Source organism: Ailuropoda melanoleuca, chromosome 2, assembly GCF_002007445.2.
Source record: "Ailuropoda melanoleuca isolate Jingjing chromosome 2, ASM200744v2, whole genome shotgun sequence".
Lineage (NCBI taxonomy): Eukaryota > Metazoa > Chordata > Mammalia > Carnivora > Ursidae > Ailuropoda > Ailuropoda melanoleuca.
The window spans coordinates 95,669,379-95,695,276 of NC_048219.1; the positions used below are offsets into that span (position 1 = coordinate 95,669,379).

General features: G+C 40.7%; 1 protein-coding gene across 1 annotated transcript in view; it reads right to left on the reverse strand.

Moving 5' to 3' along the window:
• The window catches only part of CNTNAP5 (contactin associated protein family member 5), an 820,239-nt gene that overhangs the window by 451,991 nt on the left and 342,350 nt on the right, over window positions 1–25,898 (reverse strand). Inside the window, exon 4 of the mRNA XM_034654380.1 lies at window positions 22,234–22,381. Within this exon, the coding sequence (XP_034510271.1) occupies window positions 22,234–22,381 (148 nt within the window). The remainder of the gene's footprint in view (window positions 1–22,233; window positions 22,382–25,898) is intronic.

Below are 25,898 nucleotides of genomic sequence, written 5' to 3' on the forward strand. Positions count from 1 at the left end.
CCTCATCTCAGGTTCAAGGTTAGACATGAAAAATGTGTTCTATTATTCCACATCTAACTGAATAGTACTATCTTCATAGAACCTTTGTTGAGAAAGATTCTGAGACCTCCTCTGAGTTCAGTGGAAAAGAACGTGCAGTAAAGGAAGACTGCTGTTTGTATAGGGAGGGCAGATACATGGCATCCTTACCATCCCTGCCTTATCTTGTGTTAGTGATATATATAATTTGATTTTATATATAAAAATGTTCAATTATTACAATTGAATTCTAATTATAATTAATATTATTAAGCAAAAAGAAAATCAAATAATCATGATCTAAATCAACTTATTTAGTGGATATGTATAAACATATCAGAAAATTATATGCCAAAATATTAACAGAAATTCTCACCTCACCAGAGAATATATAGAGATGTCAAATAAGTATATGAAAAGATGTCCCACATCACATGTTCTTAAGAAAATGCAAATTAAAACAATAAGGAGATACCACTCTACAGCGATTAGAATGGCCTAAATATGGAACACTGACAACAAGAAATGATGGTGAGGGTGTGGAACAAGAGGAACTCTCATTCATTCATAGTAGGGATGCAAAACGGAGCAGCCACTTTGGAAGACAATTTTGTGGTTTCTTAAAAACTAAACATACTCTTATCATACTATCCAGCAACCTCACTGCTTGGTATTTACACAAAGAAGTTGAAAACTTATGTTCACACAAAAATCTGCACATGGGTGTTTATAACAGCTTTATTCATAATTGCCAAATCTTGGAAGCAACCAAGATGTCCTTTAGTAGGTGGACGTATAAATAAACTGGTACATCAAGACAGTGGAATATTATTCAGCACTAAAAAGAAATGAGCTAGCAAGCCATGAAAATACATGAACAAAACTTAAATGTATATTACCAAGTGAAAGAAACCAATCTGAAAAGACTACAGTTTGATTCCAACGACGCAACGTCCTAGAAAAGGCAAAATTATGGGGACAGTAAAAAGATCAGTGGTTGCCTGAGTTGGGGAAGGGAAGGATGAACTGATGGAGCACAGAGGATTTCTAGGGCATTGAAAAGACTCTGTATGACCCTATAATGATGGAAATACCATGTCATCATACATTTGTCCAACCGCATAGAATATACACATCAATAGTGAACCATAATGTAAATTATGACCTTCAGGTGATTATGATATGTAGGTTAACCAGTTGTAGTAAATTTCCCACTCTGGTGGGGGATGCTGATAATAAGGAAGGCTCTGCATATGGAAGCAGGGGGTATGTAGGAAATCTGCAGACCTATTTTTTCTGTGAATCTAAAACTGCTCTAAAAAACTAAGCCTTTACAAGTCAGTTAATAGACAATCTGTTTGGGAGGTGTACTATGTTATTTTCATATTATTTCTCCCATTTTCTTAATTATAAAAACTTTTACAAAGAACTTTTATCATTTTTACAACAGAAAAAAATGTAAGGCTGTTTAATATAACTTGAAACAGATTCATTATATACCATCTTATGTGGGTGGGACAGTGGTGAATGGGTGTATGGAGGGGGTGGGATTAGTCTTATTTGAAATCAAGTACTCAGAAAAATTCAATTTTTCAGTATTCACCAAGAAATTAAAATGCTCAGCTTGAACATACACAATGATAAATTAAGTATATTATTTTGGCCAAGTTCAAGCTGCCCAAATTGAAACATTCTTTGTAAAACCAAAATTCTGAAATGAAAGTAAAAAATGAAATCATACTTTTACTGTAATTAGTTTTAAAGTGAAATTTCACAATTTATTCCTATGGAACAAAGCGATTTTAACCAAAAGGTCGCTAATGACTCTCTAGACTCTAAAACGAAATAATCCAGATACAGAGAGGTTTTCACCAATGGCCACCTCCCTTAGACCCCTCCCATACCATCCTATCACTATTCCTACACATGTCCCCTAATTCAACACCTATCCAACCAAATGGAGTCTACAGACAACAACGTGTGATCAGTCATGGAATAATGAGGGTCATAGTACAGATAAGGTCATGGATTTTAAACTAGGGTAGTCATAGCTTGTTAGCTGATTCACTTTGGGCAACTCTCTCTCTGAGACTTGATTTCCTCATCCATAAAATGGGGTAATTAACATCCTTTAGAGAAGACTGTGCTAAGAGTTAAGTCTGCTGACACATTTAAAGTGATAAGACATACAAAGGGATGCCATCATGTCTGGCACATTGTTTGTGTTAAATCAATAATAGATGGTGGGAGTATTAGTCGTGATTGTGACAGCTGGAGGGACTTGAGTTGCTAGCCAGTGCAATCTGGTAGCTGACACTCCACCTTCTCACCCAAAATGATGCAATTCTACTTTTTTATTCAATGGATTATTGACCAGGGGGTGCCGAGAGTGCCCCAACATCCCTTTTCTGCCATATTTCAGCTTCTCACACTCCAGTTGAAATTCTTTGTGTGTGCAGGGTGCATACATTATGAATCTATGTTCTCTTCTGATTGTTTCTTTCTGTTATTGCACCGGACTCCGGGTTAGGAACTGGGTCCTTAGGAGCTTTGGTGCTGAGTGAGTGGACATGACACATGCTATTTATGGACAGCCAAAATAATATGACTTAGGAGCTAAAAACAGAGGGCACACCCAGTGCTATGGAAACAGAAAGCTGAAACACTATATTGTCTGTGAATGTGGGACAAATGCTTTCATGAATAAACACGAAATGTGTTATTGCTTTGAAGACACACCTCGTGCCTTATGTCTCAGCATACAGTGCCCAGGCTCTTCCTCTCTCCACTCCAGGGCCTTACACCCCTCTCTTCTGATCCATCATGGCATTAATGACCTACATTTCTTTCCCTCAAATGACTAGCTAGTCTAGTAACTTACTTGATGAAGTGTTGATGACCTCGGTTATCTCCAAGAAAATACATCTCCATATTGCCATGAAACCTAAAGTTAGCAGAGCAGTCAACAAACAGAAACAAAGAAAAACACTGTTGAAGTCTAACAGCCCCAGGTTTCCATTATGGTCTTGCTATTTACTAGCTGGAGGACTTGTGGTAACTTTCTTGACTTCTTTGGGATTCAATCTTCCTTCCGTGCAATGGAGCTAAGAGAAGCTCACCCTACGAAGTCGAGGTGAGAATTACATAAACCATACCTGGAAATGTAGAATCACTCAGTATTTCACCCCCCCATCCATCATTAATCCAAAGGCATTACTACAGTGGTAAAGATTTGTGCATTACAGTATAAAGATGATATGAAGAATATGGTTTGATTTGGTGTCTGTCATATCACACTGAGCAGGTATGCATTCAGTCGACATCATCACTTGCCACATTCTTAAAATAGCCTTGTCACTGCCCTCCTTGATTCAGTGTTTGCTACCTCCCTCTGACCCATTCTCTCATCCTCATAAAACACAAGTAACATCACACATCACCTTCACTAAAGCCCTTCAGTGAACTCCCTTTACACTCCCTTTAAACTCTCTCTCTGAGAGCTCTCAAGATCTGGCTTTCCTGCTTTTTCACTTCATCTTTTACTTCCCTTCCCAACCCTGACTCCTCTTTATGCAAGATGTACTTTCAATGTGTGCGCATGTGCAATGCGGGGGTTAATCTGGGTAACATGCAGAACACATATCAGGGGCCCTGTAATGGTGTAAATGTTGCTGTTGTTGTTTTCCACATGTGAACTTGCTTAATTTCAATCAACCTATGAGGTATATACTATTATTCCAATTTTTCGAATGAAGAAACTGTGGTTCAAAGAGGCGAAGATGTATGAAGTTAGCAAGTGGCAGAACCTGGATTCCAACCTGTCCCAACTGACCTAACCTGTTCTGCGTGCACTGAGCACCTTCATGAAGGCTGCCCCTGTCTTGCATGAGGCTCTGATGTTCAGTTGTCAGGCAGGTGGTTGGCGTTTCCTAACAGGTTCCTCCCATTAGCTAGTCTCCCCTAAACACCCTGCTACTTAACTCATAATTCACCTCCCAACTGGAATTTGATTCTTGGTTGTTTCCTGATGTGTTTATAGTCCAGCTCTCCAGCATGACAGTGCATCTCATGAGGGCAGGGGCCAGATGTGTATTACCCACCTCATTAATTCAGAGCCCTGCACTGGGCCCAGAACATTATGCTGCCCAGAAACACCTGTGAAATGATTTAGTGACCCAGTAAGGAACCTGTGCTCAAAGGTGATACTGCCAATTGTCCTCTGACTTCCTGTCGCATCACTTGCCCACACCTTTTAAGAGCCTGGCTGCAGAATCACTCTCAGATCGTTCATTTCCCTGGAGGCAAACGCTCAGCCCCATGGGACGTGATGCCTACATGACCCACATACACGTGCTCACTGGTGCAGAGTTGAGAGGCCCCCTTTAGAAAGCACAGAATTGACCTGATGGAGAGTAGAAGCTTTCCTCCTAGACTACCAACAGCTAATGAGAGAAATACTTCGCCAATCTAAGAGAGCTCAGGCAGACACCCCTAACCTTTGAAATATGGGGTCACACCCCTAACCTTTGAAATATGGGGTCACACCCAAAATACATCAACCATTTCTTGGAAGGAGGAACAGGGGGTTAAAAAAGAAAAAAGAAAAAGAGGTTTACAGAAAAATTAAAACCTTCCCCAGCCAAATACTTAATACTTCCTCCCGGCATGGAGCTGTGTCAAGTACCCAGCATTCCCAACTTCACTTGGATAAGCAGATTTCAAATGAAAATAATAAAGGCCCATATCTTTAAACTGTGGCTGTTAAGAAAAACAATTCTATTATATGCTGCTTTTTCCTTTTTAGATCTTATTATAACGGCTCTGTCCTGACTCTCTTGTTCAGCACTTTCAGGACTTAGTTTGCGGCGTGGGATCTGGTTATGGACATGAACACCTTCCTTCATGTCTTACAAGCAACTTGAAAGAAGATTCTCTTTAAAAATACCAAGAAAGGGAAAGATAAAAGAAAAAAGAAAAGAAAAAACAAAGAAGAGAAAAGAAGTAAAACAGAGTGTGTTGGAAGGTGTGTAGAGATAGGCCCCTACTGGCAGGTGGAAAAGTGTGTAATCGCCTCAGAATATAGTTTTAAGGGCACTAAGAAAGTAACTGACAAAACTAAATATATCTTCCTTGTTCTTTATCGCTGCCTTTCTACGCCACCCATAGAGATTTCTTATTCTGGATGAAGTAATCCATTCTCTAGGGGAAAAAAGGAACAAATTAGCACATATTGCTTGATTTATTGCTCTTAACAGCCCCGCGAGGTCCGTATTTTTTCTCATTTGTAACATGGGGAAGCCAAAGCACAGAAAGATTATGTACCTTGCCCAAAGGCATACACATGGGAATGAGTTGTGTGACACAGCTGGTTTCCATCAATGTTTCCTCTTAAAAGTGGGGGGTTAGTGTAAGAACTACATGAAATTTACATCTCATACCTAACGAGAATGTACGTGACTTTGTACACTCAGCATCAAGCTTGCACTGGGGAGGATGTATGTATGTGGGAATGTGTATATAAGAAAAGAGATGCCAATTTCTTAAAGATTTAGTTTATTTATCTGAGAGAGAGTGTGTGTACGCTAGAGAGGGCATGAGCAGGGAGAGGGGCACAGGGAGAGGGAGAAGCAGACTCCCAGATGGGCAGGGAGCCCGATATGGGACTCGATCCCAGGACTCCAGGATCATGACCTAAGCCAAAGGCAGATGCTTAAATGACTGAGCCACCCAGAGATGCAGGAGATGTCAATTTAAAAGGAGGGTAATGTTACGTAGGAAATTTTCTTTTCCTTAAAAGTTGATATGAATTTCCCTGTGGTCCCTGCTCTTCTGCACTTCCTCTTTCACTCAGAGACCAAGTTTACTCAGAGCAGTGCTCTTCCTCAGAGGGCCAGGGAAGCCACACAAATATCTGAGAGACTTTTTAGGGTAGACATGCATTGCCCTCCCCACCCTCGCTGTCTCCACTAAGCTCAAACTCCCTATCCTAGTCTATTCCTGTGGTCTCATTTCAGTAAGACATGCTTGTATTCAAAACTTTGTTGAGTCCCCTCAACATGGCAGTGGTAGACAGTGATAAACTCTATAGAAGTCCCTTCTCCCGAGGATTATGCTAGAGACAGCAAACACACAATCACACATCCCTGTGATTGAAGAGGGTGAGAACTGTATGCTGGGGGTTCCCAAAGGAGGGGTGCCTAGCCCTCTCTAGGAAGAGATAATGCTTCTCTTGAGTCCTAAGGGTTGAGTGAAAATCAAGCAGGCGAGGTGTGAGGACAGGTTATTACCAGCAGAGGGAAGGAGCCACCTGTTTGAGGAACGGAGAGGACATGGGGTCAGATCTAGGATCTGCAAGGATTCCAGGTTTGTTGGCAGACTGGCTCTAGAAGTGTGCTCTCTGCACCAGCAGCCTTGGTATCCCTAGAAGCTTGTTAGGAGTTTCAGGTTTTCAGACCTCACCACAGGCGTGTGGAATCAGAAACTCTGGGCATAGGACCCAGAAATCTGAGTTGTATTGAGCCCTCTAAGTGATTCTAATGCAAGTGAAGTCTGAGAAGCTCTGTGCTAAACCACAGAATGTCAGGCAATAGGGAATCCAGAGGCTGGGGACAGGGTCCGGGCTTTTATGATGGAGCATCCTGTTAAAAATAATATGGGTTTCAATGTGGCCCTGAGGCCAATGGAGAAATAACTGTCAAAGTATTTTAAGTAGGGAAAGTGTATGGCCAGTTCTGGTTTTTAGAACTAGCTCTGGTTTTTAGAAAGTTCACCTGTGTTGTTCGGTCAGTCCACATTCCCGTCCCGGCTACCCATCCTACCCCTCCCCAGTGGAGTTACCAATTTCTTCTTTCAGCATTTCTTATTTTATTCACAATGCCGGCTAGAACACAACTGTTAGATATTTAGTTCCCAGAGTGGATAAATTCTTCCTCTTTCTCAAAATCAATTTTTAGGACCTCATTATCTCAAATTCAGTTCAATTCAATTTGTGGTTCATTAAGGTGGTTATACATTGGCAGATTTCTCTAGAATATGAAGGAGAGCCCATTTGGGGACCCCAAAAGTCTTCAGGATAAGGGCAGGTCCTATAGCTCACAAAGCTCTCCTTTTAGGTCAAGATAAAACCAGCACACACTCCCCTCCATCCCAGTGGGGCTGAGAAATGCCAGTGCTGGCCGACTTCCCACCAGGCCCGTAATTGCTGACCCAGCTGTCATAGCTTGTTTTCTGAGAAAGACAGAGTTCTGGAGGCATATTCTGGCATATTTGATGGATGTTGGTTGCTTGTCAACAAACCAGCTAAAACAAGGACTCCACTGAATAAAAGATTCCAAGCTCAAATCCCCAAGTGAGCTGAGAAGGATTCTGGCGTGGGCCCGTGACACAGACTCTGTTTTCTCACAGGCATGAAAGCCCCAGCTCAAAGCGACAGGAGAAACCATTGGTTCACCCTGAGACAATTAGTCCCCCTCAGACTCTGGTTGCTCACAGTAAACATGATTTTCAATACAATTACAGTATGAAGCTTAGCTCATGATACATTATATAAGAAAAATGATTATTATTCAGACCATAAACTTGCACTCAGGACTCCAGGGCTTTGGCTAGCAATCCACAAACCACAAAGCTTTCCACAGTCAGCTCATATTTACACAGATCCTCCACCAATCCTGACTTTTCCAGGCCTTATCAGAAGCTCTTGATAACCTCTGATGAACTGTGAAAGCACTGTCAGTTTCCAAAGTTAGCACTGACAACCCCCAAGAATCGCTTTCCTTGTGGAACTTCTGACGTTATTGTGTGTGATAGCAGGGAATACACAGAATGGATCTCAAGAAGACAACATGAAAAACAGTCATAGTACAAAAAAAAAAAAAAAAAGGCAAAACTTTGAATTCCAATCCTAACCTTAGCAGATGGAATTTTTAGCTCTGACAGTCAGATGTGCCTTCTTAAAATGCCTAGGTTTTTTTGGATAGCTTAGACATGTCGACATCTCTGAGCACACTTAACATTTGTAGTTCAACTGGACTCTTCACTAACTCCAAAGATTATGCTCAAATAGAGTAATCATTTTAAAGAACTTGTTAAATTGTAGAGACCCAATAACAACAACAACAACAACAGTTAATGATAATAATAATTATTATTATGAATAAATAGTAGAGGTCTTGGGGCACCTGGGTGTCTCAGTAGGTTAAATGTCTGCCTTCAGCTCAGGTCATGATCCCAGGGTCCTGGAATAGAGTCTCTCATTGGGCTCCCTGCTCAGCAGGGAGTCTGCTTCTCCCTCTGCCCCTCACCCTGCTCTCAAGCTCTCTCTCTCTCTCTTTCTCAAATAAATAAATAAATAAATAAAATCTTTTTTAAAAATTTAGAAACAGTAGAAGTCCTTTGATTTGCTTGTTCTTAAATTCACTCGCAGATATGAGGCATATTTTGTACTCTTTTTGGTCACTGTGCTGAGCTCTGAGATGCAGATGATTGAGACATGGGTTGTTCCATCCAGCGACTCAGACACAGTAACATGAAAGCCCAACAAATGAATTGCCTAGGTGGAGAAGGAGGTGATAAAGGAAAGCATAATTACAGTCCATACACCTTGTTGCCCAAGTAGGGACTTGTGAGACTGAAAGGAAGCACTGGATAATTCAACTGGAACAAGAGCATGGGCCAGGACTGGGTAGAACTAGCTGGGACATGCAGTCACCCCAAGTAAAACGCATGGGGAGGCCATGAGAAGTGGAATGTCACAGCCAGCGAGGGGTAGTAGGTTCACAGAAGGTCTTGTTAAAGGAGTGCTGCTTCACAAATCCTGTGCACGAGTTCCCAGGAGGAATGATCAAGGAAAAGCCTGACCCTGAGCATCCAGCCCTTGTTGTACAAATAGTATAGCACAAGTATGAGCTATCCCCTCACCTTATACACCATCAATAATCTTCAGACACAATGCACAAATGTTCCCTGTGAAAGGGTCCTTGTGCAAAGAGACACGTTTAAATAGGAGTGTCAAAATTGGAGAAAAGAGCTGCTATTTCCCACCCTAAAACTTTTTTTCCCTAAAATAAGATTTACCATGGTTTCAGTTTAGGGGCTATTGAATATCCCTTGCTAATGATTCTACCTGGGTATAATCTGTGAAAGTGAGAGAGAGGAGCTCAGCGACATTTGTAAGGAAGCCTACTGCTGCATGAAGCAGTTGATCTATTAATTCACTTTGCCTTTTAAGGTTCCTTTATTTATTTATTTTTATTAAATATTTTATTTATTTATTTGACAGAGAGAGACAGCCAGCGAGAGAGGGAGCACAAGCAGGGACAGTGGGAGAGGAAGAAGCAGGCTCCTAGCGGAGGAGCCTGACGTGGGGCTCGATCCCAGAATGCTGGGATCACGCCCTGAGCTGAAGGCAGACGCTTAAGGACTGTGCCACCCAGAAGCCCCTTAAGGTTCCTTTAAAATCACAACCATTAGCATACAGGTCCCAGGGATTAGAGCCATACACTCAGTCAAAGTGCACAGTGAGCAGCAGAACATCAATTCATCAGGAAAAATTGTTAGCTGTGGATCCTCCCCCCTTTGCTAGACTTATTAAACACTTGGTTTCCTCAACCTCCATGTTTAGCAGCATTTCTTTGTCTGCCTTTTGTAGCAACAAAAAATCCTGAATTCTTATAGGGCAGGAATTGTCTTGTTTGTTTCTATACTCCAAAGCCTAGCAGAGAGGGGGCTTACTGAGTAATGTTCACCTTCTGTTGGAGGACTTTCAAGGTTCTCAACAAGAAAAGTTATTCCAGATTTATCAGAAAAGTTGACTTAAGGTAGAATATCACAGTGTTTTTGAGTTCATGTGTTCTTACTGCAGACATATATGTATATTGGTCTCTTGACAGAAGAGATTTTTTGGTTATTCTTCTATGAACTTAGAGAAAAGAAAGAGAAAAGAAAGAAGTTGACTAGCTCAAATTTTAAGACCTTTCTGGGCCTCAATTTCCTCCTTTATAGAATGAAGGAATTGCAGCAAGAGTTCATGAAGGTATTTCCTGTCATACGATGCCCCCAAAGACCCCAAAGACCCCAAAGACTGGGGTATCCAAGCCCTCCAGCCTGACTGTTATCATCCTGTCTCCTCCAGGGTTTGCACAGCTATAAACCTGGCCTTTTGAGGTCCCCTGTGATATGGGCCTTAACATGCCCACGATGAAATTTAAAATTTTGTGGCTTCTATCATGTATGACAAATGGCCCCAGATGATGGGAACAGCAACAAAGTGAGCAGCTGAAGCTAGGATGACAAAGAGATGTACTTGGGGAAAAAGAATATGACTTCAGCTCTGAGGCTGATGAATTTTGGATGACACCACTTGGCCATAATTAACCAAATAGGGGCAAAAAGGGTTTTTTTTTTTGTATGGAAGGAGACAACTTGAGGTATAAAATGACGATTGTCATTTTTAATGAGATTGGGAAGCCTGACAGATCATTATGCCTTATCAGAATTTATAATGTTTTTAAAAAATAATTAGTTTCCCATATGGGCAGGAATTCAAGTTGAAATCCCAAGACAGAAGTCCACATAGCCTGAAGTCACCAGATGGCCTGATGAGGGTATATAAAAGTTTACCTCCTTCTTCTGAGGTACAGATGGAATTGTGGTCCTGAAGAAGAGGGAAAAGGAAAAATGGAGAGAAGTGTGGTGGCCAGCTTAAATACAGATGAAGATAACGATGATCATAGCTAATACTTTTTGAATGCTAATCATATACCAAGCACTCTTTCAAGCAATTTGCACATATGAAATGAGCATTATTTTTACCTCTCTTTTCACTAAAAAGGAAATGGTGTCCACAGAAGACCCAAGATTGTCCAGGATTATACAACCAGTAGGTGATAAATCTAGGTTTGCTTCTCTGGTGGTGAGTGTGCCCATGCGTCTAATATTATTGTACACTATCTTTAAAAGTGTCTATATTTCATCTTAAATTCTTGAGATTCACATCACAGACATGAAAATGACAATGTAGACAAAGAATGGAATGACTCTCATAGAAGAGGAATTTGAGAATAGGGTTTTAAATTCTGGCCCCATACAACAATTCCCTAGGAAGAGCAAAAAATCACTTATGCTGGGGCCTCTACCCAGATATTATGCCTTAGTTAGTATTTAGAAACAGCATATCCCCCAGGTGATTCTTATGTAGAATTAGGTTTGAGAATGAAGGTAAGGGATAAAGAAGTAAGGAGCTCCTGGTTTGGGCAGTAGCTAAAATCTGTCCCTGGACATTTTAGCTATGTATGCTCAGGAACTGAGAGTTGCTCACTTTGGGTGCTGTGAATAAAGCAATAATATGGGTGTTAGGAGACTGAATATGATGCTTTCTTTCTAGTAAGATTTTCTCATGTCATAGAACTAAATTCTTTCAGATACATAATGAAAATCCCAAGGATATAGGAACAGTATAGAACCAGGTTCAAAACCTGTCTCAGAAGCCCACTGGTTGTGCCATTTTGGGGAAGTTGTTCATTCAATAAATTCAATTGCTATTAATTGAAATGGGCCTCATTCTGTGCTGTGAACTAAGTATGTAAGTAGGTATGGTCCTTGATCTTATGGAGCTTGAAAACTGGTAGGTGAGACAGGTAATTCACAATGAAATACACATGTAAGTAGCTACTAGATATCTATATCGACCTACCTATTTCTATCTTTCTCTCTCTGTGTGTATATGTATGTATTCATTCTGTATGCTAAATGTTTGTATCTCCCCAAAATTCACGTATTGAAACCTGATCCCCAGTGTGATGGTGTTTGGAGGTGAGCTTTTGGGGAGGTGATTAGATCAATGGGATTAGTGCTCTTATAAAAGAGAGGCAGAGTTCCCTTGTCCCTTCTGTTATGTAAGAACACCATAAGAAGATGGCCATTTATGAACCAGGAAGTGAGCCCTCACCAGACACCAAATTTCCAACCTCCAAAACTGTGAGAAATAAATAACCATTGTTTATAAGCCACTCAGTCTATAGTATTCTGTTATAATAACCTGGCCAGAGGAAGACAGAGATCCCTGTTTTGAAAGAAAAGAATGGTATGCTTTAAAAAAATTTTTAAATAAAAGTAACTTTATTTAAATTCATAATCAAGTGGCATCTCTCTGAGAAAAAGATAATAAAGCTGAGATGATTTAAGAGTTGAGCTCAAGGGGCGCCTGGGTAACGCAGTCATTAAGCGTCTGCCTTCACCTCAGGGCCTGATCTCGGCGTTCCGGGATTGAGTCCCACATCGGGCTCCTGTGCTGGGAGCCTGCTTCTTCCTCTCCCACTCCCCTGCTGTGTTCCCTCTCTCGCTGGCTGTCTCTCTCAAATAAATAAATAAAATTTAAAAAAAAAAGTTGAGCTCAAAAAGGCAGAGGGGGTAAAACCATATGATAGTTGTCTTTCTCTGCTTGACTTATTTCACTTAGCATAATCCCCTCCAGTTCCATCCATGTCGATCCAAATGGTGGGTATTCATCCTTTCAAATGGCTGAGTAATATTCTATTGTATATATGAACCACATCTTCTTTATCCATTTATCTATTGAAGGACATCTTGGCTCCTTCCACAGTTTGACTCTTGTGGACACGATGAATGGATAAAGAAGATATGGTTCATATATACAATGGAATATTACTCAGCCATCAGAAAGGATGAATACCCATCATTTGCATGGACATGGATGGAACTGGAGGGGATTATGCTAAGTGAAATAATTCAAGCAGAGAAAGACAATTATCATATGGGTTTCACTCATATGTGGAAGATATGGAATAGTGTAGAGGACCATAGTGGAAGGGAGGGAAAACTAAATGGGAAGAAATAAGAGAGGGAGACAAACCATGAAGGATTCTGGACTCTGGGAAACAAACTGAGGATTACAGAAGGGAGGGGAAGTGAGGGGATGGGGCAACCAGGTGATGGGTATTAAGGAGGGCACATGTTGTAATGAGCACTGGGTATTATACGCAACTAATGAATCGTTGAACACTACATCAAAAATTAATGATGTACTATATGTTGGCTAATTGAACATAATAATTAAAAAAAAAAAAAGAAGGTAGAGGGGTTGCGGAGACCTCCAGACAGAGTGATCAACCCCTTTGAGGGCCCTGATTTAGGAGGCAGCATGGCATGACAGAAGGCAGAACAGAAGCCAACAGTGCTTTAGCCCAGGTAGGGAGGGGACATCTCGGGGTGGTAAGGCCAGGAAAGTAAACGAAGGGCCAGATCCTCCAGGGCTGCTTCTACATGCACATGAGTTTGGTTAAGTGCAGGCAGAAGCCAGTGAAAGGTTTTCGGCAGGAAGTGGCTCAACTCTGCATTTTATGACAATCCCGCTGACTGTTGCAGAGATAATAGACTAAAAGAAAGAGAGAAAGAAAAAAAAGATTGAAAGTGGGTTGCTGAGTTAAAAATCCAGGTGATAGGAGATGTAACTGAGCCAGGCTGGAGGAAAACAAATGGACATATTTGTGATGAATTTTGGAAGAAATAGTGATAGAACTTGCTGATGAATCTGCTATGGTAAATAAGGGAGAGGAGAGATTTAAAGTAAGTTCCCTGTAGTTGGTTTGGGCAACTGGTGTTAACTACTGCGATAGGGAAGTCCACAAGGAGAAGAAACTGAGCGTGGTTGGAGGGCACAAGTTGATTTTAAGTGTTCCCTTTGGGATATGTTAAATTTGAGCTATTTATGACATAACCAAATTGAGATATCAATCAGGCAAATGAATATATATTTTTAGAGCTCAGAAGAAATATTTGGCTTAGGATGCAAATTACTTAACTTATCTAAAAGACACTTCAGCTTTATAAATTCCTCTCTTTGTATAGTACATAGGAATAGTCAGCCATTCCTATTTGAAAGACTGTTAAGGTTTGGAGTACGTTGCATCATACTGAGCATATTAAATGACAGTGGAGGAGGGGGATGTTGATGACGATGGTGACCTCTCCAGTGGAAATTGTAATTTAATGATGGAAAAGTTGCCACCAACAGAGAAGATACTGGCTCTCTCTCCCAGAAGAGTCTCCATTAATTGCGGCTCAGAATGGCACTCCTCATTCCTCCACCTCTTCTTTTGTAGTCTCTACAGGAGACGAATTACTTTGCACAATTCAATATTGACATCTTTATTTCAAGTGTGCATCTTTACATCAGAGACTCAGTGAGGGAGCAGGGCCCATTTCTTTTACTTACTTGGTTTGCCCACACAAACAGGTTTGGCCAAAAATGAATCAAACTGAACAGTGGTCAGAGGGAGAAAACACCCATGCAAAACTCAAAAACCAGATACCCCATTTGACAACAGTGTTGACACAGGAGGAAAAATGGTAATGGGGAGGTATTCAAGAATTCTCGAGAATTCATTCTATGAGAATGTAATGTAGCAAGCTTGGTTGCCAAGCATCCATACATGGAAAATGTGTGATAGCCATAATGAACTTGATCCACAGCAAGAAGAGGGTATAATGTATTCAGAATATTATCTAGAAGGATTTTAAAATTTATTTTCTTGGTTCTCCATGGAATTATTTAGCAGTAGCAATAGTAATAGGAGAAGACCTTGTATTTTAGTCTTTGTAGAATGCCATGGGAGACCACAGTTGATCTTATTCTTGAGCACAGAGAAAGAAGGCTGCCAAGAACTAAGATCCCAGAGCCTATGACAAGCAGAAGTAGAGAAAGAACAGAACATATCTGAATCCCAGAGGCCCCTTGTCTGATAGAGGATGAGATTAATGTTTCCCAAAACGGCATCATGTGGTGGTGATACAGGGATTTCCTCTATGGATACACTATGGATATAGTACATTAGTACTAGCTGTTAGGTACACAGACTACTGACTACATACTCTGCTCCATGCTTGATACAGAATCACTCTGACATGACATCACAGTCTTTAAAGTAATTACCACTGTGATTTGCAGATGAGGAAACAGAGGCTCAAAGAAGTCAACAGGGTTTCCTGGAAGGAACGTGTTTTTAAAAACAGACCATTTGTTCCATTGTTCATATCTGAGCACACAAAAAGAATCAGTTGCTTTGAACATCCTTGTGACCATGGCAAAAAGATGGCACTGGTGAAATGAAAGCAATGGGAACTTGTGTAAAATGAGATAGTCACTCTGGAATGTATAAAAGGGAATGAAGTCAGGGCGTGCCTGGATGGTGCAATTGGTTAAAGCATCTGACTCTTGGTTTCGGCTCAGGTAGTGATCTCAGGGTCATGGGATGGAGCCCCATGTCCATGCTCGGGGGGAGTCTGCTTTTCTGTCCCCCTCTGCCCCTCCCCCTGCTTGTGCACTCTCTCTCAAATAAATAAAATATTTAAAAATAAATAAATAAAAGGAAATGAAGGAGATCAAGAAGAAAAGATTTTAAAAACATCAATACTTAAGGAAAATGGAAATATGCTTTTACTTCTAAAGATTTTAAGGCAGAATAATACCAGAACAGCCTAAGGAGGCTCTAAACACATTCAATTTGGGAACTGCAACCACTGATAATCTCGGTTATTCAAGGAGAAAAAGTGTGAGGTACTAAAAAAACCCATGTACAAGGAAGATTCTAATAAGCTCATAATTTTTATTACTTATAAAATGTGCATATATATGTATATATACGTATATATATATGAACACACAAGAGAAAGGAGGCATTCATTAGAGTTTATAAAAAAAGTATTATAATTTTAAAAAGTACAATAAAATAAAAAATGCAATAATAACTTTCAAAAATGAGTGAGGGTGGCTAGCCTCTAGATCTAAAAATTAAGTACACATTAAATATTCATGGAGCATATAGCAGTTGTCAGACACTGATCTAGGTCCTGAGTAGCAGAAGGTAGGACATGATCCCATCTTTTTTTTTTTTTAAGATTTTATTTATTTATTTGTCAAAGAGCGAGAGTAAAGTATGGAGCAGCAAGCAGAGGGAGAAGCAGGCTCCGCATTGAGCAAGGAGCCCGATGTGGGACTCAATCCCAGGACCCTGAGATCCTGACCAGAGCCGAAGGCAGACACTTACCCAACTGAACTGCCCAGGCATCCTGACATGATCCCATCTTATAGAACAGACTGGTGATTAGGTGGGGAAGCGCTAGGTAACTTTAACAAGATAAAACCTAGAACTGAAACATAAAACCTAAAACGGGATCACATGACAAGGTCCAGGAGGCAAAAACATTTCAAAAGTAGGTGATATTTGATCTGGCTGGTGAAGGGCAATCAGTGGTCAGCCTGGTGAAGGAGAAGGAAGATTTTTCAGGAGAAAAAACGGCAGCTGCAAATATGAAACCCTGGAATCCGGAGAGGAGCTCATGTCTTTGTGGGGAACTGTACATGTACACTCAGTGGAAGTTGAATATGGGGCATGCAGCAAATGAGAGGGGCAGAGAACTGTGGGCTCTTCCATACACTATGAGGAGCCCTTGAAGGGCGAGTCAGTGCTCCTCTCGGGAAGGTCCTAGAAGCAGGTAAGCCAGCAGAACAGCAGCTGACATGCTGGCTGAGGAGAGGAGGGACAAGCATGGCTTGGGATAGTGGCTAAGGCACAGAGGCACCAGGACCCACAGGGTCACGTGACTGCAGTTTGCAAAAGAAATCTGCAGGCAGGGGATTTTCAAGCCAGGTTTGGAGAAAGAAAGAAGAAAAGAGGGTCAAAGAAAGCAAATGTTGGGGCCAATTCCACAATGTTGATGGATGACTAAAAGACAGTGAGAGAAGGCCTGCTTTGACTTCTCCAACCAGGAGAATGGTTTTTAAACTGAAAGTGTGGACCTTATTAAGAAGGAAGTGAAGCCCAAGAGAGCTTAGAAAAGAGGAAGGACTATCTCTTACTATCAATGCCTTTCTTCTTATAGGCCAGATGAATTTTTTAAGGTACTGAAAAGAAATGCTGGAGCAGAGAGAGGAGAATGGCTTCATTTCCCACTTTCCTGTCATTGCCTCTTGTGCACTAAAACAACAACACCCTGAGGCCTTGCCCCTGCCTCCCTATGTGCCAGCCTCTCCTGCTGCCTGGAGATCCCTTCTGTGCTGGGGAAGTCATTACTCAACTTTTGAGACACAGCTAAGATGGACGATATCTCCTGAATCTTCCTGATACCAACAGTGACACCTGCTTACTTTGCCCTCTTTGCCCATTTAGCTCCCTTTTAAGATTCCTACCAGACACATTCAATCCTTTTTTGGCATGTTTTTATTTACATGTTCGTTACCCCATCTTTGATTATCAGCAATGTCAATCATTCAACAAATGCTTACTGAAAGCATACCAGGTACCCAACATACCTGACAGGCGCAGTGACTGCCTTTTCAAAGCCTAGAGTGTAGTTGGGGGAAGCATATGTCAAAGAAACAATTATATACTCAATTAATGATATGTGGTTATAAAAAATGTTTCAAAGAGAAAAATACAGAACTTCTAAAAGTCTGGGAAAAGGTCTTGTTTATTTCTTATATCCCTTAGGGCTCTGAATAATGCTTGGTGTATCTTTTTTTTTTTTTAAGATTTTATTTATTTATTTGAGAGAGAGAGAGAGTGAGAGCACAGGAGCAGGAGAGAGGCAGAGGGACAAGCAGACTCTTCACTGAGCAGGGAGCCCGACATGGGGCTCGATCCCAGGACCCCGGGATCATGACCTGAGCTGCAGGCAGACACTTAATCGACTGAGCCACCCTGGTGCCCCACGCTTGGTGTATCTTAAGTGCTAAATAAAGCTGTCAACTGAATAAATAAATGAGTGGATGGAATGAATGAATGTATGAATATGCAGATATTTCAAACTGATAAAACTTAAAGTCTTAAGAAATTATAGAACTGTAAGTTTTCTACCAATCTTTAGCAACATACCTGAATGGAATTTTAGAGAAGGATTTATAAGCCCATAGGAAAAAGCCAGTTGCCCAGAAACTACAATGGGTGTATTGCAGAAGAATTACATGGTTGCCCATGCTGAGATTGGGCTGATAAATGTATCCATTCATCCCACAGATGTTTATTAACTACCTATTTGTGCTCACTAGGTACTGAGACTTAACAGACAAGGTGCCTGTTCTCATGGAATTTACATTCTGGGGCAGGGATTTAGGGAGGCAAACAACAAACAAATAAGCCAAAACAAAAAACAAGACTCTGGTTTGCGATAGGCATCAGGAAGAAGATAAGAGCACATCACACAGCCAGGGGATGATGGTTGATGCACAGGAAGTAGGGCAGGAGACTTTCGAGAGGCCACCAGAGTGGACTTCTCTGAAGAGGCAGCATCAGAATTGAAAATTGCATTAGCTGAAGGAACTAACTATGTAAATTTTCAGAAACAACTGCTCTGTGCCTAGGGAACAGAAAATGCAAAGGCCTGAGGTAGAAAAAGCCTGGCATGTTTCGTAATAGCAAGAAGGCCTCTAAGGACAGAAAGTAGTAAAAGCAATTTGAAGAGGTTGGCATGGAGCATCCAGTAAGAAATTTTACTTGCCAGAAAAGAGTCTCGATTTTATCTTAAGTGAAGCAGGCAGGGGGCTGATACCATTTTATCTCTTTTTTATAAAGATCACTTTGGGTGCTGCCAGTTAAATAGGTTTGGGGACACTGTGGCATGGAGCAGGAAGTCCTGCTGGAAGGCTACTAAAACACACAAAGTGAGTACTGACAAAGGCTGCAGCCCTAGAAGGCAGGAGAAGTGCGTCGATTGAGGGCATGGTTTGGAAGACGGAGCTGATAGAGCTGCTATGGACTGTAAATAAGTCACACGGGAACATAAGTTACAGGATAGGAGGAATCAAGACTGCTTCCTGGGTTTTTGCTCTAGCAAGCGAGTGAAGAGTCGTGCCATTTACTGAGGTGGAGGGAGATGTGAACAAGCAGGTGTTGGACAGAATGGTAATCCGGAGTTGTGTTTCTGCCCTATTAAATGTAGTAGACTTTCACATGGAGCCATCTAGCATATTGCCTATATAATTCTAGAGGTCAGGCCAGGAATACAGATGTGACCATGATCAGCATATCCACAGTATTTAAACTTATGGAACTCTGTAAATCCAGCTCAGCCTGGGGTATAGCTGGAAAGTGGAAGAAGTCCTGAGACTGAGCCCTGAGGTTTAGCATAGGTCACAAGTGAGCTAGTAGGGGAAAACCAGGTTTTTAAAAAGTAGAAGTGGCTAATTGAACCAAATACTATTGAGGGGTTGAGTGAAGTGAGAAAAATGAAGTGACCATTGGAGTTGGCGATGTGGAGGTCACTGGTGGTCTTGACTAAAGTAGTTTCTGTGGGGCATTCTACATTAGTTGGGGTTCCCCCAGAGAAATGGGATTAGGTGATTGACAGATAGATAGATATATATATAGATGATAGATAGATGATAGATAGATGATAGATATAGATAGATGATAGATAGATGATAGATGATAGAGATAGATAGATAGATAGATAGATAGATGTGCAGATACAGATACAGATATGCATACATTACAAGGAATGGCTTACACAATTGTGGGGTCTGGCTAGGCAAGTCTGAAATTCATCAGTTCAGGAGGGGGCAGGTGGAAACTCTGGTGGGAGCTGAAGCTGCATAACACGTGTAGAATTCTTCATCCTCAAGAAAACCTCAGTTGTGATCTTAAAACACTGACTGAATCCAGCCCACGTAGACATCAAAGATAATCTCCTTCACCTGAAGTTCAGTGATCGTAGATGTTCACCACATCACAGAAACACTTAGATTTGTGTTTGCCTGAACATCAGGACTGCAGCCTAGCCAAGCTGACACTTTAAACTGAACACCACATGTGTACAGACGGAATAGAATCAGCTGCAGTGAGCCTGGAGGTGAGCAGGTGGAGTCAGGAACCACAGACAAGGTTTGGAGAGAAGCTATTCTGGGAAAAGGAAGGGAGAGAAGGAGAAGCGGCTGCTAAGTCGGGCCATGGAGCTTTTGTTGGTGGTGCTTTGTTTGATAGCTTATACAGCAAAGTTTTATATTTTTAGGAATGATCCAGTCGAAACAAGGGATAAGATGATGGTGAAAGAGAGCTGGGATCCAGAGGATACGCTGAGACCTGTTTTTAGATAGAAATGAGAGACGGGTTTTTGGTTTTTGTTTTTTCCCCAAGGAAAGAGCAGCAAAACACCAAACACTGGGACTACTGACTGAAAAGGACCAGGTGCTGGCTTGAGGATGGTCACAGACACCTGCGTCCAGCAGCTCCCCCAGGTGGTTAACATCCCATCACTCACACTAGGTACCCAAGAGTAAGTTATCCCCTGAGGGGATGCACTCAATAGACAGGGAGCCTACCTGGAGAGGAATCCATGAATGACTGGACTACTCCAAATTAGGGCCTGTTAATTTGGTCAAGAATTGGGCTTTCGCAGATCTGTGGACTTCCCAATATTGTAGAAAAATCTACTTATAAAAAAGATGTTACTGTGGGCACTTTTCTTTCTTTTTTTTTTTTTTAAGATTTTTTATTTGTTTATTTGACAGAGACAGCCAGCGAGAGAGGGAACACAAGCAGGGGGAGTGGGAGAGGAAGAAGCAGGCTCCTAGTGGAGGAGCCTGACGTGGGGCTCGATCCCAGAACGCTGGGATCACGCCCTGAGCCGAAGGCAGATGCTTAACGACTGTGCCACCCAGGTGCCCCACTGTGGCCACTTTTCTTAAGAGAGGGTCCCTTGCAGCCATCAGATTCTCAAAGGGGCCCGGAACCAGAAAAAGTTGAATATGCTGCTCAAAGGTCTCTTTCAACCCCACAGTCTGCTATTTAATTTAATGTTCTGAGTCTTTCTGTTCATGCACACAGAACAATCTGCATGAAGAACAAGGACAACAGGCTGGACTGGCAGAAAACAATGAGGACACGTTAAATAGTAATAGGATTGTTACACCAAAATAGATAGCTGAAGTTATAATATAAATAACCTTTTTACTTCAGCATGAAAGCTTAACATTGTACTTAAAAATAAAGCTCGGAGTAGTGACAACTGTTATCAAGAGAAGAGGTAACAAGAGAATCTGGGTGTGCCAGAGATCCTGGAATGGGAAGCATATACCCTCATAGACCTTCTGTGCTTTGTTATGGAAGGGCTAGCATGGAAGGCAGTGTCTCCCTAGCCTCATGGTTTGTTGATGTATCTGTCGTATTAACACATTCTTTCTGTAAGGCTTGTTCAAGATAAAGACAATCATTTCACAAGCAAATCCCCTTTGTGCAGAAATTTATTTTTACTAGACATTCTGTGTCCATAGCTTCTCTAGGGAGCTTGTTAATACTCAGCTTTCTGGGTCCCTATACCCAGAATCCTAATCCCGGATGTATAGCACATGGCTAGGCAAATGCATTTTTAAGGACAAATCCAGATAATTCTGGTACAGGCATTCGGTTGACCACATTACAGAAAACAATACAAGGATATAACCGAATAGACATTTCAACAGGACCTGTTGAACTAATTTTAGCGGTAGCAACCACGTGTGTTCATTCATTGGAAGTCATTGGGTTTTGCATGTTAGCAGGAGGTGTCACTGCTAAAGTAGAAAAATAATTTATGATGATACAATTTTAGATTTAAATATAAAACATACAGGGGAGAATTATAGGAATGACTACATTTCTTACATAACTGTCACCTTATTCTAGAGTGATTGCCAGCTCTATCCACATTAACAACCTTTCTTATTTGCAAGATGGAGCACCACTTCCACATTCAGTACCAACAACTCACAGACAAATGGATGGCTAGCATAATTCCAGGAAAGAAGCATTCCCTGGGTTACACTGGGCTGAAATGCTCCTTTTCCTTTCTTCTGCAACAAGTGAAGAGGGAGAACCTTTTTTCCTCATGGTTCTGAAGGAGGGGCAAATTGATAACACCTCACCCCACTTCTGGGAAAGAAGGGAGCTCAAATTACTCTTCTACTGCAAGGACAAATGATGCTCAAACTCCAAGAGCTCTTAACTTTGAACTTTGTGTTGTTGTTAAGCTCTTATCATGTTATCACCACAAAGCTCCTTCATTCTAGGCAGAAGAGTTTTTTACATTTTCAAAAGTGCAGAGGTTAGTAGAGACTTGAAAGAATGCTGAAACAACTGAGATCGCCATCTCAATGTAGATAACCTGGTACCATGTGGGGAAGGCTGCGCACAGCACAGCAGAGGGAGCTTAAATGCACACACTTACTGTAGGAGCACCCGTAGACCTCCACCCTCATGCCAATCTTTCCACTTGGATTCCATCCTAGGGGCACAAAGCGAACGAAGCGGGCTCTCACTGAGTGCAGTAACTTGTGGTGCATCACGCTGTCAGCGTTCATGTTTCCTGCAAAAGTCTGCAGAGAGAAAAGGAGGCTCAGTGAGGTCTATGATACTAATGCATCTCCTTCCCATACCTGAGCTCAAAGAACATCGTTGCAAATCCACATACGGTACTCCAAGAAGATCCTCAAGTTCTCACATATGTCAAATCGAATCTGACTCTCATAAAAATTCTGAATTTAGGGAAAGGAGTTTCTCAAGGAATAATGTACGGCTCTAGTAGATGCATTGAAGCTACCACCTACTCAAAGCCAGCTCAACTGCTGAAGATAACAAATAAAAGCAATAAGGGTGATGGCCAACTTCTCATGAGAACTGGTGGAGACCAACCAATGCTGAAAATAGGTATCATCAACCTGGCATTCTATACCCAGCAAAAATAGCTTTCAGTTCTGAAGAAAAATAAACATAATTTCATTAACAAAAGCTGAGATAATTTATTGCCTACAGACCCCCACTGCTAAGATTGCTAAGTAAGTTCTACAATCTAACGAAATTCATTTGAGATAGAATTGTCAAGTTATGGGAAGGAATGAAGAGTACTCAAAGGGGTAAATACGTGGGTAAAAAATAAAAGACTAGATTTCTTTCTTTTCTTAAACATCTTAAAGTTAATTCACAGTTTAAAGGAAAAATAAAAATGTATTCTGAGATTTATAACATAGAGAGAAGTAAACATATGTCAATAAAACTATGAAGGATGGGATATAGGATAAATAGAATTACACTAGTGTAAGGCCCCACATTGTATATAAAGTGATATAATAGAAATTTGATGTAAACCATGGAAAGTTAAAGATGCATAAAAATAAACCAAAAAGCTATAGCCACAAAGCCAATAAAAAAAGAAAGGATGAAATACTACCAATAATAATAATAATAAATAAAATAAGAACAAACCAGCAACAAAAATCCCAGTTTAACATAAAATAAGACAGGAAATGAAAAACAAAGGAATAAATCACAGAGTGGATAAAGAAAAAAGGAATTTCTAGTAGACTTAATTTTTAGCAAGTTAATAATTACATTAAAAGAAAAATGAGTAAAAACTCTAATGAAAAGTTAGAAATTGTCAGGCTGGAAAAAAGTAAGGCCCATCTGTGTACTTTTTATATGATACTTTTTTTTAATAATAAAGACACTGACAGGTTAAAAGTAAAGGATAGGGAAAGATATAACATGCAAACAGTAGATATACGAAACCTAGAATTTTTGTATTACTATCAGACAAAGAGGCTGTATTGCAAGATAACGGGAGACTTTTCAAAATCACAAAGGGTCAGTTCATCATGAAACTATAAAAAAACTAAAGTGTCTACACCTACAACAGAGATTTGAAATACCAGAAGCAAGACCCTACAGAAACAAAATGGGGGTGGGGGACAAACCAGTGACGCTTAAAGTTGACTTTCAACATCTTCCCTCAGTAACTGATGGAACAAGTTGGGGAAAAAACCAGTGAGGATATAGATATTCAAACAGTGAAACCAACCTAATCATTGTTCATAGAACACTGAACACATAGAACATTCACTAAGAAAGATCTTATTCTATACCATAAAGAATCATACTCTTTTTTTCTCACCATAATTAAGTTCGGAATTCATAATAATAAATTATTTAAGAAACCCTCAAATGTTTGGAAGTTACTCAACACACTTCTAAATGACCCAGAGGTCAAAGAAGAAATCAAAATGGAATCTAGACTATAGTTTGAATTGAATAATGATAAAAACACAGTATCAACATTTCTGGAACACAGCCAAAACAGTCCTTAGAAGAAAATATGTGGCTCTAAATGCTTTTTTACATTAAAAGGAACAAGTAAAGTTAAAAAAAAAATCTACATTTCCTCCCCAAGAAGTTAGAAAACTAGTAAATTGAACTCAGAATATTAGATCAGATTACTACCCAGTAGTAAAAAATAACTGACAGCACCTACAACATACCACGTGTTAAGAGCAAAAGAACCCTGTCATGAAGAATGCATACTGCATGATTCTACATTCATGAAGTTTGGGGGGGGAGGGCGCAGAACTAAGCTCTGATGATAGAAACCAGATCAGTAATTTTCTTGATGATGGGAGACAGAAAATGACTACCAAGACCATCCATCAACTCATTTGAACAGAGCATCCTTATGAGGTAGAAAATCTGTATTATCTTCATTTTGAAGATGAGACAACTTAATTTTAGAGAGTTTAAATTGGATCATAAATCCTAAATCAAGAAATTATCAAGTTGAGACTGAATTATAAGGACTCTGATGAAAGTCCAGTGACTCTCTGATTTAATTCCCATTATTACCCGCATATGTCAGGTTTCTGAAACTAAATATTGCCCCTAGCACAATAAGAGCTACCAGTTTTGAGGGGCTGCTCCACACCAGACACGTCCTAGGCCGGTGTCTGCATATTTTAGCTCACTGCACGTATCATCGGGAAGGCTGAGCCAGCTTCCTCACTAAAGGAGGCAACCCCACCCCCACACATGTACATTTACACTTTCTGAACTTTGCAGTACACCTTGTAATTGTGTAGCCAGTCCATATAGGGTTCCACACCTCACCAGCAGATCCTGGGAATCAGAGAGGTCAATTTTGAGCATCATTATATATACTATTTCTCAGAATAGTTTGTTTTGTTCTCACCCCACATCAAGCAGTGATATACTGAATTTGGGCACAGACCTTTTACTGTTCTCATACTGTTGGATAAATGGCATTATTATTATTTTCATTATTATTATTATAAATATCATGTATATGGTTCTTGACAAAGCCGTTCATTGATTTTTTTCCCTACATAAGAACACAGTGCACTAATCTTTCTTCCCCCATGTCTTCCCCTATAGTTAAAGAAATGTAAGGCTCACAGAAGTTCAATTCCTGTGTGCTTATAAGAGAAAACAACCACAGAAGGGGGCTCACCGGCGGGAGCATGGAGTCATACACAAGAAAATGAGAGTGCCAGAGTCTGTATTCGGCAACTTCCACTTAGACATTCATTCCCTGGCAGTAAACAACATTTTGGCTTATGAACGGAAGAATCACTGGTTATAATGAAGGTGCTGATGCTATTAGTACTCTTTACTAGGCAGTTAAATAGGGTAGGCACAAACTAGGAGCCTAAGATGGGATAGTCACTGGCACTTATCAATGGAAAGTGGATGAATGGATAAAGAAAATGTGGTCCATATATACAATGGAGTATTACTCAGCCATCAGAAAGGATGATGACCCAACATTTGCACCAACATGGATGGAACTGGAGGAGAGTATGCTAAGTGAAATAAGTCAAGAAGAGAAAGACAATTATCATATAGTTTCATTCATTTGTGGAACATAAGGAACAGCAGGGAGATCATTAGGAGAAGGAAGGGGAAAATGAAGGGAGGGAAAACAAAGGGGGAGATGAACCTTGAGAGACTATGAACTCCGGGAATCCAACTGAGGGTTTTAGAGGGGTCGGGGTGGGAGGTTGGGCTAGCCCAGTGAAGGGTATTCAGGAGGGGACATATTGCTGGAGCACT